Source organism: Jaculus jaculus, chromosome 13, assembly GCF_020740685.1.
Source record: "Jaculus jaculus isolate mJacJac1 chromosome 13, mJacJac1.mat.Y.cur, whole genome shotgun sequence".
Lineage (NCBI taxonomy): Eukaryota > Metazoa > Chordata > Mammalia > Rodentia > Dipodidae > Jaculus > Jaculus jaculus.
Genome location: NC_059114.1, coordinates 18888402 through 18901956, shown reverse-complemented (window position 1 = coordinate 18901956; position 13555 = coordinate 18888402). Strand labels below are relative to the sequence as shown.

At 47.8% G+C, this 13555-nt stretch overlaps 1 protein-coding gene across 1 annotated transcript in view; it reads left to right on the top strand.

Moving 5' to 3' along the window:
- Window positions 1-13555, top strand: part of Fbxw8 (F-box and WD repeat domain containing 8) — a 120975-nt gene that overhangs the window by 56353 nt on the left and 51067 nt on the right. The window contains exon 5 of the mRNA XM_045132304.1: window positions 3785-3942. Within this exon, the coding sequence (XP_044988239.1) occupies window positions 3785-3942 (158 nt within the window). The remainder of the gene's footprint in view (window positions 1-3784; window positions 3943-13555) is intronic.

The following is a 13555-nucleotide window of genomic DNA, read 5'->3' as shown; positions in this document are numbered from 1 at the left end:
TTCCAGAAACAATTAGGTTATGTCTTTTTTTCTTTTTTTAAAATATTTTATTTTATTTATTCATTTGATAGACAAAGAGTGGGGGAGAGAGAGAGGGAGAGAGAATGGGCATGCCAGGGCCTCTAGCCACTAAAATGAACTCCAGACGTGTGCACCCCCTTGTGCATCTGGCATACGTGGGTCCTGGAGAATTGAACCTGGGTCCTTTGGCTTTGCAGGCAAATGCCTTAACTGCTAAGCTATCCCTCCATCCCCAGGTTATGTCTTGTAGAGATATGGATTAATCTATTTGGCAGTAAACACAGAAGTCTGATGCCTTTTGACATGTGCATTTCGGGTGCCTTGCTCACCACTGGTGACGGGAATAACTGAGGTGCCACCCAAACTGTGAGGCTGCTGCCTCTGGACACCGCTTTCCAATCACTCCTCTTAGCATTAGCTGTGTGTGAGTCACAGTGGTGGAAGACATAGTACTGTGACAAGACTTCACAGCCAAGAGGGCAGATGAGGCTCACACAAATCGAACGTAAAGGATAAGTGCTAATTCTTCAGGTGAAGGACGTTCTGAGTCAGCAAGCCTTCAGGGAGAGGAGGCTTGCACTCGGCATTCAAACCTCAGGGCTCGTGGGAAACACTGACTCCTGCTCCCGCTGCAGACAGTTGGACTCTGGATGTGCTTGGTGCTTTGAAAGTGTTGTAGGTGACTTTGGCTGCAGTAGGTGGAATCCCCTGGGCTGGGCAGTGTGGGGGTGATGGGTGCACTGAGACTGAGAATGGACCGAGGTTCAGAGGTAGGAATATTAGGAAGCTTGTCTGGAGGCTGGCTCATGTGATGGGGGGAGAGAGAGAGAGAGGGAGAGTGTGTGTGTTTGTGTGTGTGTGTGTGTGTGTGTTGGCAGCCTGTCATACACTGTTAGCTTTAGAAGCGAGGCTTGATACAGGCTTTTTGGTTGTGGAGCACTGTTCCAGTGTAACTGACTGTGGTTGGACACCGAGCTATGCACCGCACTCTGGCCCAGACCCCAGGCACTTACAGGAGATTAGAGAGAGGGCCACTTGGTAACTGCTACATGCTGGCCATGAGGAATGTCCAGGCTGCTGGCGCGGCAGCTTGTAGCAGAACAAGGTCCAGAGTAGAGGGCTGGGGAGCACGGCGTTTGCTGAAGGGCTCCTGAGCTCAGGAATGGTGAGGGTTTGGAGTGCGGGCCTGACTGCAGCGGGGAGGCCCCAGGAGCCAGAACTAGCAAGACTTGGTCCGGAGTAGTGAGAACAGGAAGGCTTGGTGCTGGGGTATGGTGCATAAGAATGTGCTGAAGGGGCTGTGGCATTTGTCCTGGGGTCGATACCCCTGAGAAGAGTAAGGAATTTGGGGAGAGGCTACTGAGGCTGGGAGCTAGTTCTCTATTAATGTGCAGAGTGAGTGGGACAACCTCCTTGAGGGAAGGAACGTGCCTCCGATTCCTTCTAGATACCAATACAGTTCTGTCCTCTGTGGGACCCACTTTCCTCCCTTTTTCAGTCAGGAGAAACCCTCAGGTTATATTTGTCTGGTTTAGAAGTTGAGAATTTTTTTCTGTCTTGTGGTTTTTTGGTCATTGCTTTGCCTCAGGACTCCTAAATGGGGTGGTGAGCTGGAGCTCTGGTCCTAACTAAGAGCCCGTCCTCCGCACGCTCCTCCCACTGTGGCCCTCAGGGAAGTCCAGCGAGCTACGTGAAGACTCCAGGGCTGGTGGGAGGACACCCATTTCCTGGTTATGTGCTTTCTTCCTCGGCATTCTGCCCCCCCATTGCCTTTATTTTTTTTCTCTTTCTTTTTCTTTCTATTTTTCTTTTTTCGTTCCCTTTTTTTTTACACCACGCCTCCCCCAACACTAACCTCTTTTACACTCTTGTGTTTATGAAGGTTAGTGTTGCAGTCAGATTCACACTGCTGGCAGGAAACACTCAACCAAGAGCAGCTTGTGGGAGGAAAGAGTTTATTTTGGCTTATAGACTCAAAGGGAAGCTCCATGATGGCAGGGAAAAATGATGGCATGAGCAGAGGGTGGACATCACCCCCTCATCAACATCAGGTGGACAACAGGTACAGGAGAGTGTGCCAAACACTGGCAAGGGGACACTGGCTATAACACCCATAAGCCTGCCCCCAACAATACACCGCTTCCAGGAGGCGTTAATTACCAAATCTCCATCAGCTGGGAACCTAGCATTCAGAACACCTAAGTTTATGGGGGACACCTGCACCAAACCACCACAGTCGGTACCATCTTTTTTATCTTTTTCTTTCTGAATTGACTGGTTTCTTTTACGTAGAATTTAACCTTAATAAAATCCTAACCTAGGAATGCAAACATATTATGTCATTCACAATTCTGTGACTAAAGCAAGTGGGCTTACTCTAGCAGACAGCCCAAGTGGATTTCATGGTGTGAAGTTGGGCCTGGTGGCCTTGTGCAGTGGGATGAGTCTTTGAAAAGGCTCCTCATTAAGAAGGGTGACCCAGACCACATCTTGGAGAAAGCTTGCAAGCCTGTGGCTGAGCTTTGGCTAGGGGGACATCAGGGTCCACCCCGGGACGTACATTGCCGTGTTTGAGGACACTTGTGTTAGGAGCATTTGTATTTATAGGGGGTCGATGGTCAGTCAGGGACAGAAGTCCAGTGTTAGGAAGCATCTCCCATTTCTCTGTGATGTCACATGCTGTGTGGGCCCTGTCCTGCACATAGAGAGCTGAGCTCTCCTACCTGGGAAGATGTGACAGGATAGCTGTAGATTACATGATACGTGCATCTACTGTAGTTTTGTAGGTTTGGGAAAATGCTGTTCTTTGTTACAAACAAAACCCTTATGAACCTGACAGTTGAAGCTTCCTTAAGACCCCTCACCCAAGATTGGTCTTCTGAGCTGCCTCACAGATGCATCATGTCCTGGATTCCAGGGCCTCAGGAGAGCTCTTGTTCAGCTTTACAGTGGAACCTTGAAGGAGCATGGCTAGGGCCTCGGGTGGATCAACCTGCTTTGAAGTCTCCCGACTTTGTGAAGAGGGCTTTTCCTGACAGGAGGCTCTAAAAGTGCTTTTTCTGGGCTTTGTACATGCAATCAAAGTTTTGCAGTACCCCACCTTGTCAGCTGGCCACCCATCATGCTACAGGCCTGGTGTCTGAGCAGGCCTTGGCCCTCCTTGCACTGATGGATGGTCACCTGTGCGACTGGCAGGAGTGAGTGCAGAACCAGGAGTGTCGTGCATGCTGACCAGAGCTTTGCATGGAGGGGGTGGCATTGGCTGGCTGGCTGCTGCAGGCGAGACTTAATTGTTTCAGCAAATCAATTAGTCTTTAGGGACTTTAATCAGTTGGCTCTGGGGCATGAGTGAGGTATTAGCAAGCTTACGCCTGTAGACATGCTTCTTTGTGTCCCAGCAGCCTCTCGCTGTGTTGCATGTGTGCTTGTGTGTGAGCGCTGCTTTTGTCCGTGTCTCTGCTCTGGTCTCTGGAGCGGGAGAGCCTGTGGTAACAGATGGGTTACAACAGTGTGGCAGGAAAGCAAGGCGACCTCAGTGCCCAGCTTCTTATCGCAGCTTTCTTGTTTGAAGTTGTCATGGTTGTGCTGTGACCCGCCTACAGCCTTCTGTCATCCGACTGACATTCTCCCTGTTGGAGTCAGTTATCCAAGCAGGGCCTCAGGAGTGGCATCTCACCGACCAATTCTCGTCCCTCTGTTGTTTGAAGGCCTTCCATTTTCTCTTCAGTTCTATTTTGGAACCAAGTGTGTCCTTTTTTTCCAGATACACATCAGGGGACGTGAGGGTGTGGGACACCCGCACCTGGGACTACGTGGCCCCCTTCCTGGAGTCGGAATATGAGGAGGATGAGTCTGGAATGCAGCCATATGTCTCCTTTGTGAGGGTAAACAGCGCGCTGGCAGTGGCAGCTTATGAGGATGGTGAGTAGCCGCAACCCTCCTTCCTAGTAAGAAAAAAAACGCTTGACAAAAATTAAGCAGCTGTGGCCGGCTCCCCCTGCAATCCCTCCGTATAGACACGTGGCACACACGCGTTCACACACACGCTCCCTCCTGCCTTTATGTGAAGAAGTTGGCCAATAACCCTCAGCGCATTAGTAGGCATTGGAACATGGCACCCATTAAAACTGGCGTTTAATTCCTCCTGGAGCCACCGGGCTGGGTGTCAGTGCCAGGCATGGTGAGGCTGGCCAAACCATCTTAAGCAAATAACTTGTTTGGTGTAAAATATTAAATATACTTGGCCTACTTTTTCTGTAGCCTCTGCTCCAAAAAGAATAGAGATACGGGGATGGCCAGATAGTCTGTTGACATAGATACCTGTGGAAAAACAAGTCAGTGACCTGTCAGTCACATAGCATTCAGAGTTCTTGAGGTGTTATCTCTGACCCCAAGAGAAGTGAGTGAGTGTGTGTGTGTGTGTGTGTGTGTGTGTTTACAGAGTGAGGTAAGAACAGTCTGCTTTACAGAAGTGCAGCAAGACTTGACAGCCTGTAGCTAACAAAACTAGCCAAGCCACCAGGGCTCGTGCTCCTAACCTCTGTTGTATGGGAGCATTGCATCTTGAGAAGCTTTGTTTCTACACATACCCAAGAGTGGGACCACTGCGTTTCAGGGTGCTCATGCTGGCAGTGTGGCAAGAAGATCTTCAGGCAGGGTGGAATCGTTTAGTTCAGGGATGAAACTAAGGTAGCTGACACGAGTTTCACAGCTGAATACCACTTGCAGGCTGACTTTAGAGCTGAAGTCCAGGGATCTTTGTGTGGAAGCATGAGTGTTACTCTTTGGCTTGGTGATCATGGACACCATTCATGAGTTAATGTCTTTCTAGCCAGTGGAGGCTTGGCTGGGTTGGGGCAGGGGTGCAGCTCAGCTGCGCATGCTTGCCCAGCACGCCTGAGGCGCTGGGCATCCACTTGTAGCGCCTCCCAGCGCAGTGGCAGCACGCGTGCGGGCTCTTCCAAGTCACGTATGTGGAAGCCGTGAGGCTTTTAGGTTAGAGTCGTACAGTCCAGTAGCACCCACCTGGCATGCACACGTGAACATGCCCATGGGTAGTGTTCTTCCCCAGGGAAGCTGCAGTCTCGGCTGGAGTCTGTGGGGGATCACAAAGCCGCGGGTGCTGATGCGACACCAGACACGGGGCTCCTGGAGGGAGGTGCACCGGCTTGATGGCGTCTTATTAGCTTGCCGTACAGCTAAGAAGATGCTGAAAGAGGCTGTTAGCTGGGTGCACACGTACTTACATACACACACGTGTGCACGTATGCACACACAGAAGCACTAGGTGCTATGGAGTAAACCAACAACCTGGCACATGCTAAGCATACACTCTGCCCCTGAGCTACACCCTGGCCCTAGATTCCTATTGCTGATTAAGATTGTCTTTGTCCCCTCCTCCCTATTGTTGGACTTAAATATTGGAGAATGATGTTTGTAGAAACAAATCTGCTTTCTTTGGGAAATGATTTTCAAAGCATAATACTTGAAGTATTTGGTATAAAAATTTTATACTTACAGTTGAAGCAACCAAACTATACAAAATGTAAATTGTGGTTAATGGCTCTGCATGGTGACTGGTGACTGACGTTTGGCTCCAGATGTACATGCCTTCGGCAGTGGGAGGCAGAGTTGGGAATTCTGAAGCTGAGGGCCTGCCAGTCTGGCTTTCCCAGAGGCGAAAAGAAGAGACCACGTCTCAAACCAGGTGGAAGGAGAGGGCCCACTCCCAGGTTGTCTTCTGCCTCTGTGCCCCGGCCATGGCGTTGGGTATGCACAAGCACGCATACCAGCAAAGCTGTATAAAGTGCCGCAGCCTTGCTTCCTTTCATCCAGCTCCAGGTCCTCTCACATTCCCCTCCCCACCACCCGTTTTGGAGACCTTCAAGCCTGATGACATGTCTTGTTGGCCTTGTATACTATTGCTTGCAGTCTTTAGTGCCTGTGCTGAAATTCATCTCCTAGGACTCTTGCTGAGCATGGGAGCTGTTTGCTTTTATTAACAGCAATAACTAAGCAGATAGCAGAGGGGTTTGTGCAGGTCTTTAGAGGGCAAGGTTACTGGCCACTGCCTGGTTGAAGGGAAATGTTTTGCCAGTGTCCAGCCTCCCTGAAGACGCATGTGTGTGGGGCAGTGAGCTGTTCCTTCTGCTTGCCTCTCTTCATCTAGAAGTGGACGAAAGCATCCTTCTGTTACACTTTGCATTGTTTCAGAGTTTTGTCTGTAAATTGCTTGTTCCTGTCTTTACCTGGTGTTCTTCTGGGTTGTTAACATTCCTGATGGACATGCAAAGAAAAGACTCCTGGTCACGGGAGTTTCAAATACTTTTGTCATTTATTCTTTTTAAAAAATACATATAATTTATGTATTTATTTATTTGAGAGAAAGAGAGAGAGGGGATAGGCACACCAGGACCTCCAGCCACTGCCACTGCAAATGAACTCCAGATGCATGTGCCACTTTGTACATCTGGCTTATGTGGGTCCTGGGTCCCACATAACCTTAATCCTTTGGCTTTGCAGGCAAACGCCTGAACTGCTAAGCCATCTCTTCAGTGGACAGTCTGTGTTTTCCCTAGAAGGCAGGTTTTTTTTTTTGCATATATGTGATTTTAATATTTAGATCCATAAGTGAGTAAATTGTATTTTGTAATTTAGTAATTTTGATCTATATTGATAGCATCAGAAGTTGTACACGGAGAAATCCTGTTTTAATTGCTTTCCCCAGTTCATTCTAACATAATCAGAGTGTAGTGTTTTTGTGTATTCTCCCAGTATTTTGTCATAGATATGACTGTCTCTGACAATTGATATGAGTATCTATGCTTATTCTTCCCCACTGTTTTCTGTTTACAAAAGCTAGCATACTACTTCACACTGTCTTACACCTTGACTTTTCACGTAGTGACTTACCTTGAAAGACTGTCCACATGCCTTTAGGAAAAACACCCTCTTTCACACCTATGTAACAGTCCATTGAAAAGCACCGGGTCTTGTTTGCAAACAGCACTGTAGTGACAAGCTCTGTAGAGATGGCACTGCATGTGAGTGCAGGGACGGCAGGGACGGCAGTGTCCTCTAAGAAGGGTCTCCAGGTTAGGGGCCAAGTGCAGGTGAGGTTGTGCAGCTTCACGCTCTTGCCAGCAGGTGTGGCCTGTGCCTGTTCGCTCACTCGTACTTCCACCTTGTGAACATTTATCAGTCTGACAGGGAAAGTTGTAGATGCAGTTTATGCCTCTTGGGACAGGTTAGGGTCTTCATGTGCTCACCTGCCATGTCCAGTTTCCTCCATTTCTTTCTTGCTTACTTATAGTAAACCCTTGACCTCTAAAGCTCCTCTTGGCTTGGTAGGAAATGCAGGTCTGAGTCTCTGTCGTGCATGTCTTTCCTATAATCAAGTATACACTTTTCCCTTGACCTTCCCAACAGCAGTGAACCTGCATTCTTAGGCTGAACATGGCAAAGGGGTAGTGGACCTGGCTGGGTCTGCAATGGTGCCACTCTGAAGACTAAGATAATAAAGCGTGTCAATAAACTCCAGCCTTGCGGCAGGGCCAAGGTGAAGTTCTGTAGCTGTCAGGCCCCTTTGGTCATTGCCAACTTCTCCCTAATAGGAACCCTGTCTGGGGGGAGATGCCATCTTCTGGGATGAACTTAGCTTCCCTGCCTCCTTGTCCTCCTCCGTGCCCTGCAGGAACCCCACACACACCTGGGGAGTAGAGATTTGGCAAGGTGATCCACAGTTGTGATTTTCTGAATTCCAACCCACTGGCCTCATATTTCTTCTGCCTTGTTTCTGATTGTCAGCACTGGCCCCCCTCCAGTTTGATTTCACCACTAATTGTGCTGCACGTTACCGTCCTGAAATGAATCAACTCAAATGCTTCTCCTGGAGCATTAGATAAAGCAGGCGCAGGTTCTGAGTAATGAGCAGATGCTGCTAATGCAGGGACAGCGGGGACCTTGCCAGGACTCCATCTGCTCCGTGCTCGCCTGCCTTTGGCTTGGCGCCATGGCATTAGGGAATGGCAGCATGCTGGAAACCCACTCCCCGCCTGAGTGTGCCTCTGACACTCACTCTTCCTCCTTGCAAAGACTCGTGTTCGCCTGAGTAAGCTGGGAAAGGAGTGAGTGACAACACCCAGTGGGCAGCTCGTAGCACCTCAGTGGGACAGCCAGCAGCCATGGGACACTGCGAGGCGACCCGCTTCTGCAGCTCCCGACGCGCTTGTCTCAGCACAGACGTGCCGTGGTCCAGGCTGAGCCTGCCCTGGGCCCAGGCGGACATGGGCTTCTCAGCTGCTAATGTGTGGTCTGGCCTCCCCAAGCTTCCCTTCAGCAGTAAATAGGGTTTGATTATGACCCCCTGAATTATGTAGGATCCTCCAAGTATACGTGAGACAAAGAAAGAGAGGACTGCAAAGGGAGAAGAAAGAAAATGCCCTAGATTAGAATGTCAGCTAATAAACAGAGAAAATGGTAGTGTTAGAAAATCTCAGGTTGGTAAGTACATTGGTGTTATAATTGATTGAGGAGAGAGAGTCCATTTATACTAAAACAAGTGGATAAGAATAAGACGAAGGTTAGACTTTTATGCAGTTCCAATGGATACCCTTAACACCATTTATCAGTTATAAGGAAGAAAAGAGTTAACTTTGCAGTCAAGAGTAATTTGTTAGCTGTTTACATTTTACATCACCACCAGCGGTACCAGTAGACATCCTTCCCACGTGAGCTGCGTGAGAGCAATTAATCGCTCCTGCATTCTCCCAGCCAAAGATGCACTGCCTGGGATCATCCTGAGGCAGTACAGGACAACCCGCCACATGGTTGGCCTGTCCTCTTAAAACCAAGGTCATGAAGAGCAAGGCCAGTGTAAAGGAGAATTCCGGGTTGAAGGACAACCAACATTCCCTCTCGCTTTCCCCCTTCTGTCTTCCTTCTCTCTCTCTCCTATTTTCGTTCAACTTTGTGGTTCTGAGGCCCAAGCCCAAGGCCCAGTGCATGCACCTCACCCGCGAGCTGCACCAGCCCTCCAGGTGAAGGAGAGCGCTGACAGCCTAGTGCCGGGCCCCCTGCTGGCAATAGCAGTGCAACCAGTGGGTACGGAGGACGATTTCTAACCTTACTGTTACTTTGAAATGAATTCCAGATCAAAAGATGAAACAGGGAAAAAATACCATGTTTTGTTGTTGATTAAGAAAGACTGCCAGGAATTGTCTCCACCCTTCTGCTTTCAGCAGCTGGAATAGAACACACTAAGCCTCGTTTTTCAGACACTGTGGTCTCTTAGAAAAGAGCATACATGTGAGCCTGAAGTTACCCCAACTTACTGACTGACCTCGCTGAGTTCAGGAGACACCAGCGGGAGTTCAGGGAAGCAACGTGGCTGGAAGTGTGGTCTTGAGAATCTGAGACTTGGTTGCAGCATGCCCTTCTGACAGCTGCTGAGATTCCCTCCACTCTTCGCCTGCCCTGCACAAGTGTGAAAGAAAATACCCGTAACCAAAGAAGAAAAAGTGTGAAAGGAGAAAGCACAGCAGTTCTTGGAGCTCCCAGGAGCTAGGAATAATGAGCATTTCTAGTCCCAGTGCAGAGGCCTCTTCACTCATATGTCCTTGGGTGTGGCTAAGTTATCTTAAGTTAGCTTAAAGCTGTGCAGGACCGCTCTAAAATGTCAGGCCCTCTGATTTGGGGGATCTTAATTTGCATCAGAATACAATTTACTACACAATAGAACACAACGCAGTACAATAGCCACCAGTATGAAAGCCAGTGTCTGTTGTCCAGTAAAAGATAAAGCATTCAGAAAAGCAGAAAGTGAAGCCCTAGTGAGGACCCAGAATGACAGAAACAGCTAACAGGAAGTACGCTTCTGCTGTTGGTAGGAGGCTGCATGAGCAAGTGAAAATACACAGATATATTCAGTGGATTCAACAACACAAAATGAGTGAGTTTGAGGTGTCAAAACAGACACTGTCTGTTGTGGTTTGGATCTGAAATGTCCCATCCTGTGCCCCCCCCCCCGCCATGTCCTAGCTGCTTGTCATGTGATAGAGGTGGTGAGCTTTAGGAAATATGACCTACTTGGATGAAGTAGATCACTGAAGTCATCATTCATGCCCTGGACAGGAGTGTCTAACTTATCCTCAGCCACTTGCTTGCTCTCTGCTGCCTGGCTGTCATGAGGTGAGCAGCTTTGTTCCACAGCTGTTGGGAGGCTCTGCTCTGCCTCACTATGGCCACAAAGGACTGAACCCTCTAAAGTCATGAGCCCAAAGAAACCTTTCCTCTGTTAGGTTCTCAGCCAAGCGTGGGGCTCACATCTTTCAGCCCTGCACTTGGGAGTCTGAGGTAGGAGGTTTGCCATGAGTTCAGTTTGGGCTACAGAGTTGAGATCCTAGGCTGCAGTAACTCTGCTTCAAGGAAAAGAAAACAAGGAGTGACTGTCATTTAAGTGGAGTTCTCAGGTATGTTGTCAAAGTGACAGACAGCTAGCTAACATGTTATCCAAAATTAAGCAGAGAGAGAAAAGGCTGAGGGACCAGAGTGTCCATGGCCCGTGAGGAGAGCGCCACACAGGGAGACCTTCGGCAGAAGACTGGCCCTCCAGGAGTCAGGCAGCAAATGGAAGCTCCGATGTACACAAAGGAGTATATAATGGGAGAATGGGTAAATGTAAAGACATTTTATTTATTGAACAATCTCGCTACAAATTAATGGATTATTTCATACACAGTTAATAAGGCATTACAGGTTTTATAGCATGTAGGAGCTAATTTTTGTGGTAAAAACTCAGTAAACACTAAAAAAAAAACCCTTTTTCCATTTGCTAAAGACTGTCAGTAAAAAGCTACACTTTATTCTTTTAAAATTATATTTAATGGGTTGGAGAGATAACTTAGCAGTTAAGGCACTTGCCTGCGAAGCCTAAGCACCCAGGTTCAATTCCCTAGAACCCATGTAAGCCAGAGGCACATGGCAGCGCATGCATCTGGAGTTTGTTTTCAGTGGTCAGAGGCCCTGGTGCCCCCATATTCACACCCCCCTCTTCCAAATAAATAAATAATTTTTTTAAAAAGGTTATTTAAGAGCTGGGCATGGTGGCACATGCCTTTAATCCCAGCACTTAGGAGGCAAAGTTAGGAGGATCACCATGAGTTTGAGGACACCCTGAGACTACACAGTGAATTCCAGGTCAGCCTGAGCTAGAGTGAGACTGTACTTTGAAAAACAAACAAACAAATAAACAAGATTATTTACAGTTTTACTTATTTATTTATTTATTTGCAAGGAGAGAGAAAGAGAGAACAAGTGTGCTAGGGTCTCTTGCCACTGCAAACTCCAGATGCACGCACCACTTTATGCACATGGGTTTCTGTGGGTACCAGAGAATTGAACCAGATCAGTAGGCTTTGCAAGTGGTGCCTTTAGCCCCTGAGCCATCTCTGCAGCTCTAACTTTATTCTCGGTGTTTACAAAAGACCAGTGAGAGGGCTGGAGAGATGGTTTAATGGTTAAGACTGTTGCCCACGAAGCCTAAGAACTCATGGTTGAATCTGCAGGTCCCATGTAAGCCAGATGCAAAGTGACACAAGCATGCATTGTTGCAAACCTGCTCTATAAGGGGGTGCATGCGCCTGGAGTTTGTTCACAGCAGCTGAAAGGCTCTGGCATGCCTGCATGCGCGCTCTCTCCCTCTCGCTCTCTGCCTCGTTCTCTCACTGTCTCTTCCCAAAAACAGAATAAAAATATATTTTTTAAAAGACCAATGAGAGCTGGAGGGATTGCTCAGTGGTTAGGGCACTTTCCTGCTGTGAAGCCTAAAAGACCCAGGTTTGATTCCCCAGTACCCACATAAGCCAAATGAACATGGTGATGTATGCATCTGGAGTTCGTTTGCAGTGGCTGGAGGCCCTGGCACACCCATTCTGTTTTGCTCTCTCTCTTAAATAAGTAAATAAATAAATAAAAATTAAAAGGCCAATGATTTCTTTTAAAATCAGAAACAAGGCACTGTTACTACTCTGACTACAAACATTATATTTGAGGTTCTGGTTAGTGCAGTAAGGCCAGAAAAAGAAATGAAAAGAGGAATTGAGCATGTCCATAGATGAGTTAAAGGGCACTTGCTTGCAAAGCCTGCTGGCCTGGGTTCAGTTCCCCAGTATCCATGTAAAGTTAGATGTACAAAGTGACACACACCTCTGGAGTTGGTTTGCGGCAGTAAGAGGCCCAAGAGGGTCCATTCTCTATTTTCTTTCTCTCTTTCATAAATAAATACAAATATTTTCTTAAATGTGATGTAATTGGGGATTCATTCAGTAAAATGTATGTAAGATACATGTGCCAAAAGCTCCATAAAATGTTGCTGAGGAAAATTAAGCAAAGCTCAAATAAATAGAGAGTTCCATGTTCACAGATAGGAAGACTGCAGGTCATTGATGTCTGTCCTGTCTCAGTGATCTGGACATTTAGTCTGACCCCAGTCTCTCCTCCCTCCCTCTCCCCCCACTTTCCTCCCCCCCCCCCCGTTTGTGTGTGTGTGTTTGTGTGTGTGTGCGCACACACACACAGTTAAGCTGATTCTAAAACTACAAAATGCATTGGGCCAAAAAAATTAAGAAAAAACTACAACTTTGGAGGGCATACCTCATTTTAGGATCTTCTGCAAAGCCACGCTAATCAAGAGAGTATGATACAATATTGGATAGATCTACACATACAGAGCAAAGTCCACCCAAAAGAGCTACCAACTAACCTTCTCCCTGCCAAGCCACCACAGCACTTCAGTGACTAAAGAGCAGTCATCCCAGCATGGTGTTGAAAGAGGTGACAATCTGAAGAAGATCTCCCCATTGCATGCCATAGCCAGGAAACTCACAGTGGACTGCAGTTCTAGAGTAAAACTGCAGAAGAAAAAGCAGCAAACCTTGTCACCTCAAGTCAGAAAGATGAGCACCAACTATAAAAGAAAAGATTGTTAGATTTCATCAGAATTCAGAACCTTTGCTTAGTAGAGACACCATTACAGAGTGAAAAGGCCAGCCTTTAGCAGGCAGTTTGTCTGTGTAAAATGTATAGCTGTATAGGAGGCAGAGGACCAGAACCAATAGGATTTATAGATGTTTAAGGAATTTACTTGACTGCTTGCATGATAGGAGTAGAGTAGTCCAACAAAGACCACCTGCATGTTAGACAAGCTGAGAGCCCAGTAGCTGCTTCATCCAGCAACCTGGATGCCGCAACAATCCCAGTTGAGGGCTAAGGCCTGGAAGAACCCTGGAGAGTCACTGGCCCTCAGTCCTCAATGGGAGCTGAAGATGCTGGAGTCTGATGGTAGTGGCACCAGGGTACTTCCCCAGCAAGAAGCAGTGGCAGGCAGAAAACTCTGCTTTCTCAGGTTTCTTTTATATCTGGACCACCGACGGAAGAGGCTGCTCGCTCTGGAGTGGGTCTTTCCCCTCATTCAGCCCTTCCTGGAAGTGTCCTCACAGACCTGCCCAGAGACAGATCTCTTGGGTAATCCCAGATC